Genomic DNA, 23,761 nt, shown 5'->3' on the forward strand with positions numbered 1-23,761 from the left:
ATCACTCATAAGCTTGAGAATTAACTTTATGAGTTTATTACATCAAAACAAGTACCTAGTACATAATTTAATCTGCAAGGCGGAGATTAATATCTATAAATTAAACCACGTCGCCTCATTGAGTTACGCTTTTGCCTTTTATTATATTTTGTAAAGTGGACTTTCAATCCCAGGTTCAATAAAAAGGATATAAATGTTTTTTTTTGTATATATATGTAACTAGGTTTCCGCCCGCGGCTTCGCCCGCGCAGCCAAAGAAAAACCCGCACAGTTCCCGTTCCCGTGGGATTTCCGGGATTGCGTCATTTTCCCGGGATAAAAAGTACCTAGCCTATGTTTTTTCTCGGGTATCAAAATATCTCCATATCAAATTTCATGAAAATTGGTTCAGTAGTTAATAGTTTAGGCGTGATCGAGTAACATACAGACAGGCAGAGTTACTTTCGCATTTATAATATTAGTATGTATGGATTAATGTGTATATTATAATGTATATATATAATGCACTTATAAAAAGCGTGTTATTATTAATTAAAATTGACAGCTAAATACTAAATACAGTCGTATTAAATAATAAATAATAACGCGTGCGTGTTAGTATTCACTTGGCAATTTACGAAGGTTCCTTTCTGACGTCGACCTCGCACACTATTTTATTTTCCAAGGATTCACACTTTTTAATCACGCTGCAGGTGTCGAGTGCTTTATGTGTCCTGGCATTCAGCTCGTGTTAAAAAATTTGCTTTGCGCATAATAATTCATACATAAATGTGAACATTATACAGTGAATAAAAACTAGTACGGTAAGGAAGTTACCAGACTGTAAGATATACTATATTTTGGATATTTTTTAATTTCTTTATTAGATTTAAGGTTAAAAAATAATAGTAACTATTTTGTAAAATAAATAACTATGTTAGCACGATGCAGTCAATAGTTAATAGTTATACGAATAAAGTAGCTTTACCTACACCTGCGGCTTCGTCCGCCTAGTCAAATAAAAACTTTATTCCTGTCCCCGTGGGATTTCCGGTATAAATTATAAACGATACGTTGTTTATGCCTTTAGAAGCTAGCGGTGTTGTTACAGTATCTACTTATAATTTTTTTTTTTGCATTGTTTAAAAATTTATAATTTTTATAAATAACTAGCTTTCCACCCGCGGAACTGCATCAAAATCAGTTGCATAGTGTTAAGGATTTAAGCATATACAGATAAAGCGACTAATATGATGAGAAGATTAATTCAATCACTTACGGTATTTTTTTTTTTAATTGTTTTCGTGTAAGTTTAAGGTGTAATACCACAGAACAGTAATACCTAAACAAAAACAAATCAAATTTTAATAACTCGGAATCTCATCTCATCGTAGAAAATATTCATAAGTAATCCAATAAAAACTTAAACTTCCTTGCTTATTTTTTTTAAACACGAACCAAAAAAAAGATTCCAATAAAATATTTACTCTGTTAAATAGAAACATTTTTAATCTGTTCGGAAATTTGACAGTCAACATCTGATATGACAGCTGACTTTGTAAAGTGACATTGTTGACGGAACAACAATTTATCAAGAAAGTGAAGTGAACAGGGCTCAAATATTTTAATGAGCCGATAGGACATAATTTATTCTTTAATAGTCCAAATATCTGTTTATTAAACCGGTTTAACCACAGAATATAATGTAAGTGTGACGAAATTGTTTAATCCTAATACTTTTATCATATACTATTATATTTTAAAGTGATTCATCATTGCAACAACAATTATTATTTTACGTCGTATAAAAAGTCTGTAAGTCTTTTATAAGCTAGTACATTAGCACTTACGTAGAAATAGTTGATGCATGTCTTATTAATTATATCATAACATTATAATGAAAGTTATATTAAAGACCATTTGAAAAGAATTTCTATTACTATACTACTGTAACTATAGTCTTATATTTATCAGAGCTTAGGTGTTTGCTGATAATTTTTCGTTAATTCCCAGTGGAAAATATGTTTTTAGAATTATATAATGTTTCAATATCAAGGATAAAATATTGGTCATATAAAATAATAAAACACAATGTTTATAAACACAATACTGATATAGTTATCTAATCAGGAAAAAGATTTGATGGAAATGATTCATAACATATAAAAAGGGATGAGCTATAGTTATTTAAATCTAAAGTTTCCATACATATCATGTAATGTTACTAGGCTAGCAGAAATATGATCTGTAGATTAGTTTTTCTCAGAAAAAAGTCCAGGTCATGTTCCAGTTAAAGCTAAGCCTATGGAATCAGTATAAAGTTGACATTAGTTTTATTAAACTGTAAAAAATGTAGTATAACCTATTGGTAATAATACATTTTAAATTTATACTAGGTATGTGTGTATTTTTTTTCCTTTTGTAATCTATAACTTTTTCTTTCATACTAAATGCTATAAAAATAATTTGATACTTTACATTTATTAATTACTTTGTTCATGATTGAAATACTTTGTAGAAGACAAGTGTACTATAATTGAGATTCAACTATTAACATTTTACTGAAAATAATACAGATAAACTCAAACTCAAACATTTATTTATTCAATTAGACTTATTTTTTCACTTGAAGCACTTTCTAATCGTCATTACATATTTTTAACATTTACCACTGTAAAAGTAAAAAATCATAATCATATAATTCAACACACACAAAAGAGGCAAATCATCACTACATAGTATAAAACAAAGTCGCTTTCTCTGTCCCTATATCCCTTTGTATGCTTAAATCTTTAAAACTATGCAACGGATTTTGATGCAGTTTTTTTAATAGATAGAGTGATTCAAGAGGAAGGTTTTAGTATATAATTTATTAGATTTTAGACAAAGCCGCGGGCAGTAAGCTAATAAAGTATATTTATACAGATGGGTAGCTAGTCAAATAATAAGTTTTTCCTACCTACCATATTATACGTAATCTAATGCTACTCTGTTATACATTTATATTAGATTTTATATATATTTAAACCAAAAACTCATAAATGGAATTAGTAATCTGTGGATTTGTTGATTAAATACTCAATTCTTACATATTATGTTTCTTTTACAATATTAAGTGATTAAAAATATTGGTGCCATAAAGAGCAGATCATCTTTACTAATATTATAAATACAAAATTAAGTATTTGTTTGTTTGTCTTTCACAATGCAATGCAGAAATTTTATGATATTTTTTGTGCCTGGAGATAGTTAAGAGGCTAGAGAGTGATACAGTCTACTTTAAACGCAATAAATCATTTCCATGCTTTTATTACACAGGTGATGCTCCAGGCAAAAAGCTTAAAATATAAAATAGGACTAAAAACTAGTATAGCCTTGTCAATCTGTATCCTCACAATTCAAGTTCCTATGTTTGTGAAATTCCTTGCAGAGCGTTCTTTCTACAGAATGATTATTTCGAACATAAATTTTGAATTATTATTGTTTGACTTTGTTAATTGTAGGCTGTGAAATTTTGTGTTTGTGTGACTACAAGTCCTAAGCAAAATCTTTTATATCTATTTACAGTCATCATGTCAGAACGGGAACCAATTAGCGGATCTAGTCGTGACTATGGCGCCATCGCGGCCCCACCCTCCGTGGGTTTCGCGGACTTCAGTCCCACAGAATTGTACAATCTGAGTGAGGGTATAGCAGATAATGTGAACACGATTAATAGTGGCCTGCGGGCCTTGGAGAAGATGATGAAGCAGATCGGTGGACCTAGTGATAGTGTACAGTTGAGGGATAAGATGTGAGTGTCATAATCTTTAAAATGTATTAATGTAAAATTCTTATGTCAAACTCCCCAGGAATGGCTCGACACTGTGTGCTCTGCGGTTTCAAACGCATTGCTCTGCTCCTGTTAGTCTTAGCGTGATGATATACAGGATGTAATCGTTAAGTGTGCACAGGCGATTTTTCCGTTAGATTGAAAAAAACTTTAAACTGATATTGAACGTACTATACTTAATGAGTAAAATGACAATAATAAGCCTTCCTTGATAAATGGGCTATCCAACACTGTTCATACAAACAAACAAACTCTTAAGCTTTATAATATTAGTATAAATATAGATTATCTGATTCAAATATTTAGGACAAATCATTTAACTTTAGTGACATCTTAAAATAACTCATAATGCAAATATGGATAATTTGCAGTTATTATAAACTGGACTATATAATATCATGATTGAAACAACACACTTTTAATATAATATCCAGGCCAGTGCCATTTGTTGGTTTGTAGTTGTATGATTTCACAGAGCAGGTTATAGTAATATGAACTATGAAATAACTTATAAGCCTATATTTAATTAGTTATGAGTGATTAACACTTAGTTATTATATTATTTTTATATAATAGACAAGGAAATATATATTGTTGATTGAGGAAAATTTAATACATTTCATTCATACATGTTTATAAAAAAATATAATTTATAGCAGCATAGATGGTGAAATGAAACTCGAACTCGAACATTTCTTCACTTATCTAGACGTCAAAATACAGAAATTAATTATTATTACACTAGCTTTCCACCCGCAGCTTCGCCCTCGCAGTCAAAGAAAAACCCGCATAGTTCGCGTTCCCGTTGGATTTCCGGGATAAAACCTGTCCTATTTCCCGGGGTAAAAAGTAGCCTATGTCCTTTCTCGGGTATCAAAATATATCTATACCAAATTTCAAGCAAATTGGTTCAGATTCAGTAACAGACAGACAGACAGAGTTATTTTCGCATCTATAATATTAATAGTATGGATTTATTGGAAAAACAATTTCAAATCCCGTCACACGACAATTTTTTGTCATTTCTTTCAAAATTTTGCAAACACGAGAATTTTATACAGGGTGTCTCATAAGTACCCAACGATTTCATGATGCAAAAAATTAAACTTATTATTGGTTTTAAAATATAATATTGACAAATTTAATAGAAAACAAAAGGAATTTTTATTTTTTGAAGATTACATCGTTGAGATGGCGTCCATTACGATGCTGACATTCTTCGAGTCTTTGGTGAAAGTTTCTGAAAACTTTCTGAAGAAGCGGTCTATCTATGGACGCAATTTTTTCTCTGATGTTGGTCTTCAAGTCGTTCAAAGTTTGCGGAGAATTTTCATACACATTTGACTTAAGATATCCCCATAAAAAAAAATCGGGTGGCGTCAAATCCGGGCTTCTGGGGGGCCATTCAATGTCACCCCTTCTTGAAATGACTTTTTCGGGAAACAATTGGTGTAGGGCTTCAATTGAGTTGTTAGTTGTATGGGATGTGGCTCCATCCTGTTGGAACCATGACTGGACATTGTAATGCTCACATTCTTGAAGCTCTGGCTCGAAAAAGTTGCGTAGCATGGTCACATAACGCGCCGAATTTACGGTGACAGTTCTGCCTCTTGCGTCTTCAAAAAAATAAGGTCCGATGACACATTTCGCCGACATAGCCACCCATGCGGTTACCTTCGGACTATGCAAAGGTCGTTGATGGAGCAGCCCTGGATTTGTGTTGCCCCAGAAACGACAATTTTGCCGATTGACATAGCCGTCCAAATGAAAGTGAGCTTCGTCACTAAAGAAGATGTTCTGGTAATCGTCAAACTTCTCCAACATTGTGTTTACAAAATTCAGTCTTAAATCAAAGTCGGTTTCTCTTAATTCTTGTACGATCTGAATTTTGTAAGGCTTCAAATTTAAATCAGAACGCAAAATTCGATGAACAGTCGCTCTGGACATGCCTAATTGTGACTGCCGTTTTCTTATGCTTAATTGAGGTTGACGTTGCACCGAACTTGCCACCAACTCAATGTTTTCAACCGTTCTTACACTTCTTGGACGCCCAGATTTCTTGCTTCCTGTTGTGTTTCCGGTAGTGTTGAAACTCCGGATCCATGAGAGTATGGTAGAGTTGCTGGGCGTTTCATCAATATGCCTCAATCGATAATTGAGACGATACAGGCGCCGTACACGAATAAGCGAATTATTGTTTTGAAAATAGGCGCGAACGCAAAAAGCGCGTTGCTCTCCCGTGAACGACATGGCGGCAACTAAAAATCCTTGAAACGCGCTAGCTAATGCCGCACTCCCCGCTCCCCTCTGTGGCGCCGGCTAGTCTAGACACACTTTTGAAATCGTTGGGTACTTATGAGACACCCTGTATATTATCGGTCAAATGAAACTCAATTATTTATTATTTATTCTAGACGTCAATAAAAATAACTGCGTTAAAAACAACCGACTTCAAAAACGGAAAAGTAAGAAATAAAAAAGATTTGATATTATTAATTACTACATATTATTTTTATGTGCTATTTATTAAAAAGGTTTGATGTCGGTGCATGGGCTTAATACTAAGTGCTTAGTGTTTGGCACCGACTTCAAACCTATTTAATAAATAGCACATAAAAATAATATGTAGTAATTAATAATATCAAATCTTTTTTATTTCTTACTTTTCCGTTTTTGAAGTCGGTTGTTTTTAACGCAGTTATTTTTATTTAATACTTTTTAGTGTATTTTTCAACACGAATCAAACGAGCCCAAACTCGATAAAGTTGAGTCAATATATTACTGAGTTCCTATGGCCACCTTCCGATTCCATCATCAGATCAGCTCCATGTCATGATAATGTTTCATCGCTATCCAATTTACATTCGTATACAAAATTTCAGCTCAATCGGTTACCGGGAAGTGAATCAAAGTTACTTGCTACATTGAAATTAAGTCATCGAGTACAGACAAAAATGCTCATAAAATAAAAACTACTAGGCCTAGCCGAATAAAATTTTTATGGGACCAATTCGACACCATCCCGCATCGAACAAAAAAAGAATCACGTAAATCGGTTCAGAAACCTCGGAGTAATCGGTGTACATACATAAAAAAAAAAAAAAAAAAAAAATATACCGGCCGAATTGATAACCTCCTCCTTTTTTTTTTGAAGTCGGTTAAAAAGCAGAAATAAATAAGAGCCAGCACGCACGAGCAACTTTGTCTCCGCAACTATTTTGTCTCTCCCATCAATTGTATGGGGAGTTGCGTCGCTACGTGCGCGCACTTTCATACTAGCCCATGGGTGGGACTCATGGGAGAGACAAAATAGTTGCGGAGACAAAGTTGCTCGTGCGCGCTACCTCTTACCCTCCATTGATTCAGAAAGCAGTTCCTAACAGAAAGTCTGTTCAAACTCCGCCTCACAACTACTTTTTCAAATTTTTTTAACCCTCTTCCAGTCACGACACACAACAAAAGGTAAACAGTTCTGTCTCCGCAACAGCACGAGATATCCAGAGACTGGGTGTGGTCGTGAGACGGGGGGACAAGCCGCAGAAACTGCAAGTGGAGAGATTAACGCAGGCATTTAGAGATGCCCTCGCTAATTATTCCTCTGTTCAGAAGGTAAGATTGAGAATTTGTTTGTAAGAATAAAATTAAAAGAATAAAAAAGCATGCTTTTTAAATTTCAATATAAAAATGATATCTCATTACCATTAACATCTTTTATAATTAAATAAGTTTTGGTCAATTCTTACATTAAAAGTGTAAATACTATTATTGACACTATATAACACTGCACCGATTTGGATGAATTTTAGCATCGAAATAGATAAAAATCACAGCAAATATTGAAATACACACAAGTGAAGCTAGTACATATACTATAATTAATTATTAAACTAAAATTTCTCCCACAATTGCCTACTTCCACTACAGTTTTCTTAACATTATAACACCTTTTATTACAGCAAGTATCAGAAAAGATGGCTGCCCACATGCCGACGGCAGCTCGCAACAGGAACGACCCCGAGCTCCTGGAGCGGCAGGCGATCGCTGATGATGAAGAGGCCAGTCTACTTGCTAACCAGCAGGCACAGGTACGATCCGGCTTGGAGGACCAAAAACTTATTTTAAGTTAAAAAAAAAGATTTTGGACGACCAATAACTTATTTTAAGTAAAAAAAAATGTTTTATCGTAGGCTATTCCATAGCTCCGGTACGGTAATGAATAAGCTGGTAGAAGACGGAGGATGTTGTTGTTAAAATTTCGAATATCTGGAAAACAATAATTAATACACACAAAATTTATCTTTCTGAACCACCACAAATTTCTCCATCTTCAGTTCTGGTAACTGGCTATCTATTTATTACACACACCCTGTATTTAACTTTATTTATTTTAAATACATCAAGACTATTTAATTATTTATTATTATAATATATAAAGCTACACTACCACTGACTGACTGACTGACATCGGGTTTCTCGGAAACTACGCGGAAAGTTGGGGGGATTTCGACGTGATCGTGTAGAGGTGCGCCGAGTGACCACCGGAAAAATATTGACATCTCCAACACCCTGGACAAGAGAGTGGACCCCTGGAGGTGCGCAGAAACGGTGCCACTTGGAGGGGGGGTGTCTGAACAAAAAATGCTCGGAACTGGTGGCGATTACCAGGGGTGGTGGAAAAATGGGGATTTTCGCGAAAACAAGATGGCCGCCGTACTTTGCTAAAATCGCCGTTTATGAATCCTTACGTCTCAAATTTGGCACACGTGCTCTGTTCGAGCCGGCAAATCGATCGGTGCCCCGTTCGAGTGGCTCCGGGCCCTGGTTTCCGACTTTCATACATTGGAAAATCCAACGGCCCGCGGAAACGGTGCGAGTTGGGTGGGGGGTCCCGGAACTAAAAATGATCACCACCCTGGGACGCTACCAGGGAGCCGTAGTGGGACGCTCGATTTTGGAATTTTTCCATTTTTGGCGCAAACATAAAAACGTAAATTTAGACTAGGTGGTGCAATGGAGAAATACACTCTTACCACGTTTGTACTCGCCCAGCTCCCAGGATATCCAGAAAAATCCGAAATCCTAAACTTTCTCACAGCCCGCGGAGACGGTCAACGGCCCGCGCAAACGGTAGCAGCTACATCTGGGGTGCTCGAACTAAACTTGGAGTAGACCTCGAGCAATTACCACAGAGTGCAAAAAAAATTCAAAATGGCGGAAAAAATGGCCGCCGCCATACAAATTCTAAAACGGCCATCGCTGGTGTGATCGCGCTGAAACTTGGCACAGGGGCTTTAATCGAGCCGCACATTGAGGTGGCATACTCATAATCGAGTTTCCATCGCTGGTTTCCGAGTTTCATACAACGCGAAATTCGACGGCTCTCTGAAACGGCGCCAGATAGGTGGGGGGTGTAGAACTAAAAAATGATCAGGAAGATGGGGTGCTACCAGGGCAATCGAGAAATTTCAAATTGGACGCAATTTTTTTTCAAAAAATGGCCAATTTTTCAAAACAAGATGGTGGCGCCGGTTCCGTCACGATCGGTCTGAAAATTGACTTCTGTGCTCTGATTGGTCAGATTTACAAAACTGCATACTCAGAATTTCTCTCCGACCCCCGGTTTCCATTTTCCATACATCACGAAATTCAACGGCTCTCTGAACTGGTGGCACTTAGGTTGGGGTCACCAAGGTAAAAAATGTTTAAAAACTTGGTCCGCTTCCAGGCACATAAAAATTTTTGCTAAAAAGCGAAATTTTTTTTTTCGAAAATTTTGTATGGAAATTTCCATAGTAGGAAGGGTAATTGAATAGCATCGGAAAAGACGGCACCGCGGGCTGCTTGCTGCCCGCGCACCGCGCAACTTCGAGGGTTGACAGCCTCCCGGAGTTGAAAATATTTATTAACTTTTGAACTACCGCACGAGCCAAGCGAGCGAAGCGAGCGAGTCACGGCAGCGGCCAGCGTAAATATTCAAATAGGTAGCGAGGAGCGAAGCGACGAGCGTGTTAGGTTAACTTTTGAACTACTTACCGCACGAGCCAAGCGAGCGAAGCGAGCGAGTTGCGGCAGCGGCCGGCCTAAATATTCAAATAGGTAGCGAGGAGCGAAGCGACGAGCGTGTTAGGTTAACTCTTGAACAGTTTATTATGAAAAGTCACTGCCCGCTATCGATAAGACGTTTCAAAAATTTTACCAATATTTGAATAAGTAATTTATAAGCAGTTTAGGTAGCGAGGAGCGAAGCGACGAGCGTGTAAGGTTAACTTTTGAACTACCACACGAGCCATGCGAGCGAAGCGAGCGAGTCACGGCAGCGGCCGGCCTAAATATTCAAATAGGTAGCGAGGAGCGAAGCGACGAGCGTGTTAGGTTAACTTTTGAACTACCTATCGCACGAGCCATGCGAGCGAAGCGAGCGAGTCGCGGCAGCGGCCGGCCTAAATATTCAAATAGGTAGCGAGGAGCGAAGCGACGAGCGTGTTAGGTTAACTCTTGAACAGTTTATTATGAAAAGTCACTGCCCGCTATCGATAAGACGTTTCAAAAATTTAACAACATTTGAATAAGTAATTTATAAGCAGTTTCGACTGACTGTAGAATCGCTGTTAGCAGATGTTACAAATGGAAAGGAAATTCGAATGCATTTTCAAATGACTGAAGATTTCTGCCCTGGGATGAGCCGCGAGCTGCTTGCAGCTCGCGCACCACGCAACCTCGAAGGTGGACAGCCCCCCGGAATAGAAAATATTTGAATGGGGAATTTATAAGCATTACCGACTGACTGTAGAATCGCTGTTAGGAGATGTAACAAATGGATAGGAAATTCGAATGCATTTTCAAATGACTGAAGATTTCTGCCCTGGGATGCTTCGCGGGCTGCTTGCAGCCCGCGCACTACGCTCCCTCGAAGGTGGACAGCCTCCCGGAGTGTAAAATACTTGAATGGGGAATTTATAAGCATTAACGACTGACTGTAGAATCGCTGTTAGCAGATAAAAGCAAATTGACGGGGAATTTTAACGCATTTTCATATGACTGAAGATTTCTGCCCTGGGATGCTTCGCGGGCTGCTTGCAGCCCGCGCACTACGCTCCCTCGAAGGTGGACAGCCTCCCGGAGTGGAAAATACTTGAATGGGGAATTTATAAGCATTACCGACTGACTGTAGAATCGCTGTTAGGAGATGTAACAAATGGATAGGAAATTTGAATGCATTTTCAAATGACTGAAGCTTTCTGCCCTGGGATGAGCCGCGAGCTGCTTGCAGCTCGCGCACCATGCACCCTCGAAGGTGAACCGCCCCCCGGAATAGAAAATATTTGAATTTGAAATTTATAAGCACTTCCGATTGACTGTGGAATCGCTGTTTGCAGATAATAGCAAATTGACGGGGAATTTTAATGCATTTTCAAATGACTGAAGATTTCTGTCCTGGGATGCTTCGCGGGCTGCTTGCAGCCCGCGCACTACGCTCCCTCGAAGGTGGACAGCCTCCCGGAGTGGAAAATACTTGAATGGGGAATTTATAAGCATTACCGACTGACTGTGGAATCGCTGTTAGCAGAAAATTACAAATGGACTGGGAATTCTAACACATTTTCTAATGACTGCCTATTGCTTCAACCCAGGGGCAAAAGGGGCTCGCGGGCTGCTTGCAGCCCGCGCACAACGCACCAGCTAGTTATAATATATAAAGCTACACTACCACTGATTCACTGACTGACTGACATCGCTTTTCTCGGAAACTACGTGGAAAGTGGGGGGGATTTTGGCGTGATCGTGTAGAGGTGCGCCGAGTGACCAGAGGAAAAATATAGCGATCTCGATCACCTTCGAATACCGAGTGGACCCCTGGAGGTCCGCAGAAACGGTGCCACTTGGAGGGGGGGTGTCTGAACAAAAAATGCTCAGAACTGGTGGCGATTACCAGGGGAGGTGGAAAAATGGGGATTTTCGCGAAAACAAGATGGCCGCCGTACTTTGCCAAAATCGCCGTTTATGAATCCTTACGTCTCAAATTTGGCACACGTGCTCTGTTCGAGCCGGCGAATCGATCGGTGCCCCGTTCGAGTGGCTCCGGGCCCCCGTTTCCAACTTCCATACAACGTAAAATCCAACGGCCCGCGGAAACGGTGCGAGTTGGGTGGGGGGTCCCGGAACTAAAAATGATCACCACCCTGGGACGCTACCAGGGAGCCATAGTGGGTCGCTCGATTTTGGAATTTTTCCATTTTTGGCGCAAACATAAAAACGTAAATTTAGACGAGGTGGCGCAACGGAGAAATACACCAATGATGCATTCGTACTCGCCCAGCTCCCAGGATATCCAGAAAAATACGAAATCTTAAACTTTCTCACAGCCCGCGGAGACGGTCAACGGCCCACGCAAACGGTAGCAGCTACATCTGGGGTGCTCAAACTAAACTTGGAGTAGACCTCGAGCAATTACCACAGATAGTGAAAAAAATTCAAAATGGCGGAAAAAATGGCCGCCGCCATACAAATTCTAAAACGGCCATCGCTGGGCCGATCGCGCTGAAACTTGGCACAGGGGCTTTAATTGAGTCGCATATTAAGTTGGCATACTCATAATCGAGTTTCCATCGCTGGTTTCCGAGTTTCATACAACGCAAAATTCGACGGCTCTCTGAAACGGCGCGAGATAGGTGGGGGGTGTAGAACTAAAAAATGATCAGGAAGATGGGGTGCTACCAGGGCAATCGAGAAATTTCAAATTGGACGCAATTTTTTTTCAAAAAATGGCGAATTTTTCAAAGCAAGATAGTGGCGCCGGTTCCGTCACGATCGGTCTGAAAATTGACTTCTGTGTTCTGATTGGTCAGATTTACAAAACTGCATACTCAGAATTTCTCTCCGACCCCCGGTTTCCATTTTCCATACATCACGAAATTCAACGGCTCTCTGAACTGGTGGCACTTAGGTTGGGGTCACCAAGGTAAAAAATGTTTAAAAACTTGGTCCGCTTCCAGGCACATAAAAATTTTTGCTAAAAAGCGAAAATTTTTTTTTCGAAAATTTTGTATGGAAATTTCCATAGTAGGAAGGGTAATTGAATAGCATCGGCAAAAGACGGCACCGCGGGCTGCTTGCTGCCCGCGCACCGCGCAACTTCGAGGGTTGACAGCCTCCCGGAGTAGAAAATATTTATTAACTTTTGAACTACCCCACGAGCCAAGCGAGCGAAGCGAGCGAGTCACGGCAGCGGCCAGCGTAAATATTCAAATAGGTAGCGAGGAGCGAAGCGACGAGCGTGTAAGGTTAACTTTTGAATAACCACACGAGCCAAGCGAGCGAAGCGAGCGAGTCACGGCAGCGGCCGGCGTAAACATTAAAATATGTAGCGAGGAGCGAAGCGACGAGCGAGTTAGGTTAACTTTTGAACTACCTACCGCACGAGCCAAGCGAGCGAAGCGAGCGAGTCGCGGCAGCGGCCGGCATAAAAATTCAAATAGGTAGCGACGAGCGTGTTAGGTTAACTTTTGAACTACCTACCGCACGAGTCAAGCGAGCGAAGCGAGCGAGTCGCGGCAGCGGCAGGCCTAAATATTCAAATAGGTAGCGAGGAGCGAAGCGACGAGCGTGTTAGGTTAACTTTAGAACTACCTACCGTACGAGCCAAGCGAGCGAAGCGAGCGAGTCGCGGCAGCGGCTGACGTAAATATTCAAATAGGTAGCGAGGAGCGAAGCGACGAGCGTGTTAGTTTAACTCTTGAACAGTTTATTATGAAAAGTCACTGCCCGCTATCGATTAGACACCTCAAATTAACGAAATTCGAGAATCACGCTTCAAAAATTTAACCAATATTTGAATATGTGACTTATAAGCAGTTTGGACTGACTGTAGAATCGCTGTTAGCAGATGTAAGAAATGGACAGGAAATTCGAATGCATTTTCAAATGACTGAAGATTTCTGCCCTGGGATGAACCGCGAGCTGCTTGCAGCTCGCGCACCACGCACCCTCGAAGGTGGACAGCCCCCCGGAATAGAAAATATTTGAATGAGAAATTTATAAGCACCTCCGATTGACTGTGGAATCGCTGTTAGCAGATAACAACAAATTGACGGGGAATTTTGATGCATTTTCAAATGACTGAAGATTTCTGCCCTGGGATGCATCGCGGGCTGCTTGCAGCCCGCGCACTACGCTCCCTCGAAAGTTGACAGCCTCCCGGAGTGGAAAATACTTGAATGGGGAATTTATAAGCATTACTGACTGACTGTAGAATCGCTGTTAGCAGATGTAACAAATGGGCAGAAAATTCGAATGCATTTCCAAATGACTGCCCTATTGCTTCAACCAAGGGGCAAAAGGGGCTCGCGGGCTGCTTGCAGCCCGCGCACAACGCACCCTTTAAGGTCGACAGCATTCCAGAATAGAAAATATTTGAATTGGGAATTTATAAGCACCTCCGATTGACTGTGGAATCGCTGTTAGCAGATAATAACAAATTAACGGGGAATTTTGATGCATTTTTAAATGACTGCCCTATTGCTTCAACCCAGGGGCAAGAGGGGCTCGCGGGCTGCTTGCAGCCCGCGCACAACGCACCAGCTAGTCATATATATATAAAGCTACACTACCACTCACTGACTCACTGACTGACATCGGTTTTCTCGGAAACTACGTGGAAAGTGGGGGGGATTTTGACGTGATCGTATAGAGGTGCGCCGAGTGACCAGAGGAAAAATATAGCGATCTCGATCATCTTCGAAAACCAAGTGGACCCCTGGAGGTGCGCAAAAACGGTGATACCTGGAGGGGGGGTGTCTGAACAAAAAATGCTCGGAACTGGTGGCGATTACCAGGGGTGGTGGAAAAATGGGGATTTTCGCGAAAACAAGATGGCCGCCGTACTTTGCCAAAATCGCCGTTTATGAATCCTTACGTCCCAAATTTGGCACACGTGCTCTGTTCGAGCCGGCGAATCGATCGGTGCCCCGTTCGAGTGGCTCCGGGCCCCCGTTTCCAACTTCCATACAACGTAAACTCCAACGGCCTGCGGAAACGGTGCGAGTTGGGTTGGGGGTCCCGGAACTAAAAATGATCACCACCCTGGGACGCTACCAGGGAGCCATAGTGGGACGCTCGATTTTGGAATTTTTCCATTTTTGGCGCAAACATAAAAACGTAAATTTAGACGAGGTGGCGCATCGCGGAAATACACTCACACCATGTTCGTACTCGCCCAGCTCCCAGGATATCCAGAAAAATCCGAAATCTTAAACTTTCCCTCATCTCGCGAAGACGGTTAACGGCCCGCGCAAACGGTAGCAGCTGCATCTGGGGTGCTCGAACTAAACTTGTAGTAGACCTCGAGCAATTACCACAGAGTGCGAAAAAAATTCAAAATGGCGGAAAAAATGGCCGCCGCCATACAAATTCTAAAATGGCCGTCGCTGGTCCGATCGCGCTGAAAACGATCGCGCACAGGGGCTTTAATCGAGCCGCACATTAAGGTGGGATACTCATAATTGAGTTTCCACCGCTGGTTCCCGAGTTTGATACAACGCGAAATTCGACGGCTCTCCGAAACGGCACTAGATAGCCGGGGGGTGTAGAATTAAAAATTGATCAGGAAGATGGGGCGCTCCCAAGGCAATCGAGAAATTTCAAATTGGACGCCATTTTTTTTTCAAAAATGGCCGATTTTTCGAGGCAAGATGGTGGCGCCGGTTACTTGACGATCGGTCTGAAAATTGACTTCTGTGCTCTGATTGGTCAGATTTACAAAACTGCATACTCAGAATATCTCTCAGACCCCCGGTTTCCATTTTCCATACATCACGAAATTCAACGGCTCTCTGAACCGGTGGCACTTAGGTTGGGGTCACCAAGGTAAAAAATGTTTAAAAACTTGGTCCGCTTCCAGGCACATAAAAATTTTTGCTAAATAGCGAAATTTTTTTTTTCGAAAATTTTGTATGGAAATTTCCATAGTAGGAAGGGTAATTGAATAGCATCGGCAAAAGACGGCACCGCGGGCTGCTTGCTGCCCGCGCACCGCGCAACTTCGAGGGTTGACAGCCTCCCGGAGTAGAAAATATTTATTAACTTTTGAACTACCGCACGAGCCAAGCGAGCGAAGCGAGCGAGTCACGGCAGCGGCCAGCGTAAATATTCAAATAGGTAGCGAGGAGCGAAGTGACGAACGTGTTAGGTTAACTTTTGAACTACTTACCGCACGAGCCAAGCGAGCGAAGCGAGCGAGTCGCGTCAACGGCCGGCGTAAATAATCAAATAGGTAGCGAGGAGCGAAGCGACGAGCGTGTTAGGTTAACTTTTGAACTACTTACCGAACGAGCCAAGCGAGCGAAGCGAGCGAGTTGCGTCAACGGCCGGCCTAAATAGTCAAATGGGTAGCGAGGAGCGAAGCGACGAGCGTGTTAGGTTAACTTATGAACTACCTACCGCACGAGCCAAGCGAGCGAAGCGAGCGAGTTGCGGCAGCGGCCGGCCTAAATATTCAAATAGGTAGCGAGGAGCGAAGCGACGAGCGTGTTAGGTTAACTCTTGAACAGTTTATTATGAAAAGTCACTGCCCGCTATCGATAAGACGTTTAAAAAATTTACCAATATTTGAATAAGTAATTTATAAGCAGTTTACGTAGCGAGGAGCGAAGCGACGAGCGTGTAAGGTTAACTTTTAAACTACCACACGAGCCATGCGAGCGAAGCGAGCGAGTCACGGCAGCGGCCGGCCTAAATATTCAAATAGGTAGCGAGGAGCGAAGCGACGAGCGTGTTTGGTTAACTTTTGAACTACCTATCGCACGAGCCAAGCGAGCGAAACGAGCGAGTCGCGGCAGCGGCCGGCCTAAATATTCAAATAGGTAGCGAGGAGCGAAGCGACGAGCGTGTTAGGTTAACTCTTGAACAGTTTATTATGAAAAGTCACTGCCCGTTATCGATAAGACGTTTCAAAAATTTAACAATATTTGAATAAGTAATTTATAAGCAGTTTCGACTGACTGTAGAATCGCTGTTAGCAGATGTTACAAATGGAAAGGAAATTCGAATGCATTTTCAAATGACTGAAGATTTCTGCCCTGGGATGAGCCGCGAGCTGCTTGCAGCTCGCTCACCACGCACCCTCGAAGGTGGACAGCCCCCCGGAATAGAAAATTTTGAATGGGGAATTTATAAGCATTACCGACTGACTGTAGAATCGCTGTTAGGAGATGTAACAAATGGATAGGAAATTTGAATGCATTTTCAAATGACTGAAGATTTCTGCCCTGGGATGAGCCGCGAGCTGCTTGCAGCTCGCGCACCATGCACCCTCGAAGGTGAACCGCCCCCCGGAATAGAAAATATTTGAATTTGAAATTTATAAGCACTTCCGATTGACTGTGGAATCGCTGTTTGCAGATAATAGCAAATTGACGGGGAATTTTAATGCATTTTCAAATGACTGAAGATTTCTTTCCTGGGATGCTTCGCGGGCTGCTTGCAGCCCGCGCACTACGCTCCCTCGAAGGTGGACAGCCTCCCGGAGTGGAAAATACTTGAATGGGGAATTTATAAGCATTACCGACTGACTGTGGAATCGCTGTTAGCAGAAAATTACAAATGGACTGGGAATTCTAACACATTTTCTAATGACTGCCCTATTGCTTCAACCCAGGGGCAAAAGGGGCTCGCGGGCTGCTTGCAGCCCGCGCACAACGCACCAGCTAGTCCTACTATAATATTATATTATTATCCTACTATAAATAAACGCGAAACTTTCTAAAAATGTATGTATGTCAGTTTATATTATGATGGTTGTATAATTAAGAATTATTTAATATAACAAAAGCTCTATCACATTAATCTCAAAAAAATGCATTTTTTTTTTATTTAAATAATATTTTTTAACAAGGTTTTGTTTTATTTTTTGTTTCCAGGCACGTCTAGTCCAATTCGAGACGAGCATGTTGCTTGAAAAAGAAGCGTATATGAATAAAATAGAAGCGGACGTGTTAGATGTCAATCAGATAATGCAGGAGTTGGCTGATATGGTGAATGCGCAGGCGCAGACTGTTGGTGAGTTTTGATTTTTATTTAAAAAATCCTTACAGATCGGATATGGGTTAGATTATTATTTATTTACTTCTGATTGGGTTACTTCGTATAGATTTTCAAGTTATTTTTTAGTATAAGAAGGACTACTGAACGAACAAGTTTAAAAATATATTTTTTTACAAAAAATTAAATATGCTACAAAAATTCTGCATCTATAAGTCAAAGTTGCTTATAAACAATTCCATAGAGAAGCTTGTGACCCAGATCAACTTCCTCAAAATTAATATTTAATTTTTAAAATCAATGGAAAATGATCTTTTTATATATTAAAGACAATAGACAAAGGTTATTTTTAACTCGTATTAATCGGGATATGTATATTTTTTTTTTCTATAGCGAACTTATTTATATTAATAATTTGTTTTTTGTTTTACAGACACAGTAGAAAGCCACATAGAAGCGGCAAGCGCTACAGTAGAAGCGGGAGTCGACGAATTAGCGAAAGCGGCGGAACAACAACGTAGATATAGGAAGAGAATGTTCTTTTTCATCTCTATTGCGATTATTTTGGCTATAATACTCATTGCGTGGGTTGTTAAGGCGTTTAGATAAAATTTATGAACGATTTTTTTGAAAAAATTCCAAAAAAAAAAATGCAAAAAATTATTTGTACTATGTAGCCGTACTTGCTATATGAATCTTGGGCGAAGTTCTGAGGTAAAATAAATATGATTAAAAATAGGTTTTTCTAAAAAAAAATCAGGTGTATCGCGACGTAATGTTCAACAAAAAATATAAAATTGATGATTTTTTCATACTTTCATACCTGCCTTCTTACTTAATTACGTAGTAAAAATAAACCGAAAGAAAATTATTATTATCAAACCTATGTATAAATTATAAAAAAACTTCAGTGCAATACGTAAATAATTGTTATTTGTTACTATCATAGTCATTCTTAGCCTTCTTTTTGCTCTTGGTGTAGCAAAATTCTTATATTATTTTATCTACTTAAATATAATGTGTACAATAATGCAGTTTTCGCAATTTTTTTTTAATGTCAAATTCAATGAGTTTTTATTTTATTTATGAAAATTATGTCTCTATGATGTGTCAAAAAACTTAATATTTAAGACACATATTTTTTCATGTTTTGGCTATACAGTGCTCGAAATAACGCGTAATGTTTATGTATTACCTTAATAAATATATTTAAAACAAGACTTATTTATATTTTGTTAAAGTGAAACTTCTATAAGCTCGTTGAGAGTAAAATTTCGAGGTTATGTCATGGCAGTACCGTACCGTGATGGAGTAAGGCGACGATTTCAGTATCTTTGAATCTTGCCAAAGAAGTTTCACTTCTGACACGTGTGCTCGCCACACAATAGGCCGCCATTTCGAGTTTAAATTGTTTTATTTATTTCTAAGTTATTTTAGTAAAATGTATTTTATTTGTTTGTTGTCTGTATGTGTTTATAATAATTTTAATCGCTTTTTATCCGTGGCAACTCATATACATCCATACTAATATTATAAATGCGAAAGTAACTCTGTCTGTCTGTCTGTCTGTTACTCAATCACGCCTAAACTACTGAACCAATTTGCATAAAATTTGGTATGGAGATATTTTGATACCCGAGAAAGGACATAGGCTACCTTTTATTGCGAAATATGTACCACGGGCGAAGCCGGGGCGGACCTCTAGTTGATAATAAATTTACAATTGGGATAACATTGTAATATACAATTTATTTAAAACGACACACGTCCTCTAAAATGTCAAATAGTACGTAATTACAGAATAATCCTGCCAGATATTTATTTATTTCTGTAAAGTCTAAAGACTTTTTTATATTGCTCTTATGATTTTTTTAAATAATTTTTGTTTCGCAATTAGTCCCATAAAATAAGAATTTTTATAATATTATTCATTCATTCATTCATATAAATAAGAATTTTTTTTATCTGTGTATTCCAATGTGTTATTAAAAAAATAAACTAATTTAAGGCCTTAATAATATGTGATATGTTATTGCTTTCTATAATTCGTGTAATCGTTTGTCACAGTCGTAGTGATTTAAAAATTAGATTATATTCACTTTTATCTTTGAAAAGCGTAAGAAATAAATAATAATGCTAAATTAATATTGTTTAAATTTGAAATCGATTGAATTTATAAATGTACCTACCTATATGAAGTAGATATTGTATATAATAAAGGATTAATATTGTATTTCATTCAAATTTATTAATTTTTAGTTTTAAGGATGATAACATTCCTATGTTCATGTGTTGATAATGGGAATTAGACAAGGAAGTAAATATTTGATGTCGCGTTGTTGGAAAGAGATATCTATACTCCTTTTTTTATTTATAACTACCCTTTTGTATGCAACTACAGTATTTATATGGTAACGTTTTTATTTATGAACTTCCAGAAGAAATTTTCAAATTTGAGTCAGAACAAAAATATTAGACAATTTTGGTCTTACCACAGAACAATTTAAACACAGTCTAACTTTAAACCAAGGATCTGTCACTTTAAAAGTGGTCTATGAGAAATACGACAAAACCAGATTACAGAGAACCCACGATTAAAGTTAAACCCGATCTAAAGTTTTTTGTGGAAAGACATTTTGTATTTAGATTTTTTATATAGTTTGTAGTAGAATTATATTGATAATGAAATACACTTATATATAACCATAGATATTATAAAAAATGTAGACTTTAGCTGAAAATTCCGAAAATTCTGCTGCATGAAAGTGTAAAATATTTGATTGATGTTATTACTACATTGAACATCTTTCAAGTATTATCTTAGATTGTAATAGATATGTAAGTTTTTATATGCAGATAATGCACCATTTTAACCATTATTCACTATGGTCTAACAGTATATTATACAGATTGAAAATATTTAACAGTATTTAGTGTACTAGGAAGGAGCATGTCACATTGTCATAATTATTGACACTAATAAATTTGTTGGATATTTAATTGAGTTTTATTTATTACTAGCTTCCGCCCGCGACTCCGTCCGCGCGGATGTCGGTCTTCGCGTGGATGGTTTATTTATCCATTTTGAGTACCTCTGACAATAACATCTTATAAATATCTATTGGACCCAATTTCCAAATACGGCTAGGCCTATAATAATACGCAACGTGTGTTCGCGGTTCTACGGAACAACGTCTATGGATAAAACTGAAAAATTAAGATTTTTTTTCTACGTATTTTTCCAGGATAAAAAGTATCCTATTTTACGCCCAGGATAATAAGGTATAATTATACCAAGTTTCATCGAAATCGAACCGCTAGTTTTCACGTGATGCCTTCACATACAGACAGACAGACAGACAAAAATTTTTTTAATCACATATTTGGGTTTGGTATCGATCCAGTAACACCCCCTGCTATTTATTTTTTCAATATTTTCAATGTACAGAATTGACCCTTCTACAGATTTATTATATGTATAGACTAGATCTACCCACATCTACCCAAGATTTCCGGACACACCGGAATGCCTATCTGAATTCAGAATCTGATTAGCGATAAGTTTCATCACGTCTCATACATTCACCTTAAAATTTACAACCACTTAGTTACAGCTCCCGCTATCAATTTTGTGTGTGTTCTCATAAAGAAATGTAGAATTGACATGATTTTAAAAGAATCACTACAGACTACAGAGTATCTTGTCGGCTCTTTTCTATAGAAACTGCTTTCCGAGCCGGTGGTAAATGGTAAAACTAGTATAGTTACATAATATCTACGGTAAAACTATGTCATGACGCTAGGACTATTCAATAGTGCTTCAAAATAAGTTTTATTGCATAAATAAATTATTGAGAGCGATGCCTGAATACTGAGTCATTTCATCTATAGTCACGAGGTCATACTGACGGAGTCCTGGCACTATTGCTTTTGCATTTAAATTAATCAAATAACAATAATTTATCGTAGCGTCATATTATGTGATAAGCGAAAGGTAGCGTGATGCGGCTTTTGAATATTATTTTAATGAGAACAATGTCGATAATAGTTTGATAATGAAAAATGCTCTGCGCTGCTCTCCCCATATCTGCGCCAGCCCTAATTCATAATTTTATTTTTTCAATCCGGAATTCAGGGCGCACTTTATTCATCTACATCTATTTGAAAAAAATATAATCGTAAAAATCTGAACATAGACAACAGTGAAATGGTAGGACACACATCTTGCATGCATTTCTGGAATTTAAATTTTCAGAAATTAGCTTCGGAGCAACATATTTTTTCAGCTTTTACTTATTTATAAATTTTCCATTATATGATATATTATACAATTTTTAAGCCCGGTTTCCACTGTGAAAGGATAATGAGCGGGAAATAATATGTTTATAATATCTCTACTAGCATAGACTTGGAAAATGAAACAGAGAAATGAGCAGAGAACAGAACGGGAAATGAGAATTGAGAAATGAAAAACGAATAGTGAATTTCCACAGAGAACGAGTTCAGTTGAAGTTTTGAGCTGGTAATGCGTGTATTTCTAATGTGGTAATGTGTGTTTCCGTTCAAATATTTGATGGTGGAAATACTAAAACTAACTATAATAAGTATGCAATTTGCGTTTGCAATTTTTAACGAAGTCATTAATGGGTCCGTTCCGCAGTGGAAATCGGGCTTTATGTCTGGACATGGGAGGCAAGACAGTGTGAAAATTTTAGAATAGAAAATGTCTGTTATGTGGCGGGTTTCGAACCCGCCACCTTCGCCTTACCATAGCGATATTATATGTTGTATAAAATATGACACACACATGTAGTATATACATAGGTATTAGGAAAGGTATGAAAAAAAAAACAAAATGATATTATGTACAAATTTATTTCATTCTATTTGATACAGTACCAGTCTCACCAACTAGAAGTCTGAGGAAGTTATTTCGTACAAATAAATAGTTTTAAATAAACACAGAACGACATTGAGTAACTGTTTACGATATAATTATAAAAAGTTAATGTACTCTTAACAGCTTTGATATTCAAAATCCGGTTAAATTTAAACGAAACTTAACTAATTTAATAACCAATATGGTAACGAGAAATTTTGACTTCCACTTAACCTAAAAGTTATTGTCAATTTATTTACATGAACCAAAAGTAACAATATTGGGCAGTTTTCGTTTTATTTCTTTATTTTTATTAATTAAAGGTTAGACTGAGTTTTCAAACGCGAATCAATGGCAACAATTTATCAGTATAGAGATATATGTTAATGTTTTGATATAGTATGTAGGTAATGTATACTTTATGTAGGGGACTATTACATATTATACGACAATTAATGACAATATTACACAGATCTTTCAAGCAATATTTGTACGTTTCAGATATGAAATAATTTACTTGAATAGATGCAATAAACAATAATTCGATTTTTATATTTAATCTTTAAGAACATCAAGCGCAAAAACAGAATTTTTTATATGTATTATAAAACACATAGGAGATTAATTTCATAAGAATGTGATACATGTTTTTGCTCAATTTAAAAATATCGCATAATACATAATCACCCCCTGGGACCACGAACAGTATACATTATTTAAGCTAAACGATGAATCAACTGTATAACTTTATTTTCATTTTTAATAATCAGTTAATATCCCGTTTCTATATATGTATAAATATAAGTACTTCTTCTTTTTTCAAGACGCAACTCCGATTCTCAGTGAGGACGGATTCTACCAATGTCAAGTTTTGAAAAGATCAGTTAAAGTCAAGAAGCTTATATTATCTAATACACTGGAGATTTCAGATTTTATCTCTTTCTGTGGGGGTGACCAAGTTAGGTGTGAAAGGGATAAAAAAACATACAGGCGTCATTCAATGTCATATTTTCTTGTTACAAGTTAAATGTTCATAC

The 23,761-nt window shown here is 38.2% G+C and overlaps 1 protein-coding gene across 3 annotated transcripts; it reads left to right on the top strand.

The window, feature by feature from the left end:
- Positions 1–692: 692 nt before the first annotated feature.
- Positions 693–19,477, top strand: LOC123700821 (syntaxin-12). 3 transcript variants are annotated; one of them, XM_045648162.1, is made up of 6 exons: positions 693–803; positions 3,547–3,772; positions 7,255–7,420; positions 7,768–7,896; positions 17,725–17,863; positions 18,279–19,477. In XM_045648162.1, exons 2-6 carry the CDS (start codon positions 3,552–3,554, stop codon positions 18,452–18,454), a joined length of 831 nt encoding a protein of 276 aa, XP_045504118.1. In that variant the 5' UTR covers positions 693–803; positions 3,547–3,551; the 3' UTR covers positions 18,455–19,477. The 3 variants fall into 3 exon arrangements, with proteins under 3 accessions (XP_045504118.1, XP_045504119.1, XP_045504120.1); XM_045648163.1 differs by lacking the exon at positions 693–803 and adding an exon at positions 1,556–1,684; XM_045648164.1 differs by lacking the exon at positions 693–803 and adding an exon at positions 1,777–1,794.
- Positions 19,478–23,761: the final 4,284 nt, after the last annotated feature.

This window comes from Colias croceus, chromosome 20 (genome assembly GCF_905220415.1).
Source record: "Colias croceus chromosome 20, ilColCroc2.1".
NCBI classification, from domain to species: Eukaryota; Metazoa; Arthropoda; class Insecta; order Lepidoptera; family Pieridae; genus Colias; species Colias croceus.

What these genes read in the sequence shown, in the direction of transcription:
- LOC123700821 (XM_045648162.1), top strand. Translation starts at nt 3,552, where the DNA reads ATGTCAGAACGGGAACCAATTAGCGGATCTAGTCGTGACTATGGCGCC. An exon ending in GTACAGTTGAGGGATAAGAT is followed by an intron (nt 3,773 to 7,254) that starts GTGAGTGTCATA and finishes ACCCTCTTCCAG; the next exon opens with TCACGACACACAACAAAAGG. An exon ending in TGCGCAGGCGCAGACTGTTG is followed by an intron (nt 17,864 to 18,278) that starts GTGAGTTTTGAT and finishes TTTGTTTTACAG; the next exon opens with ACACAGTAGAAAGCCACATA.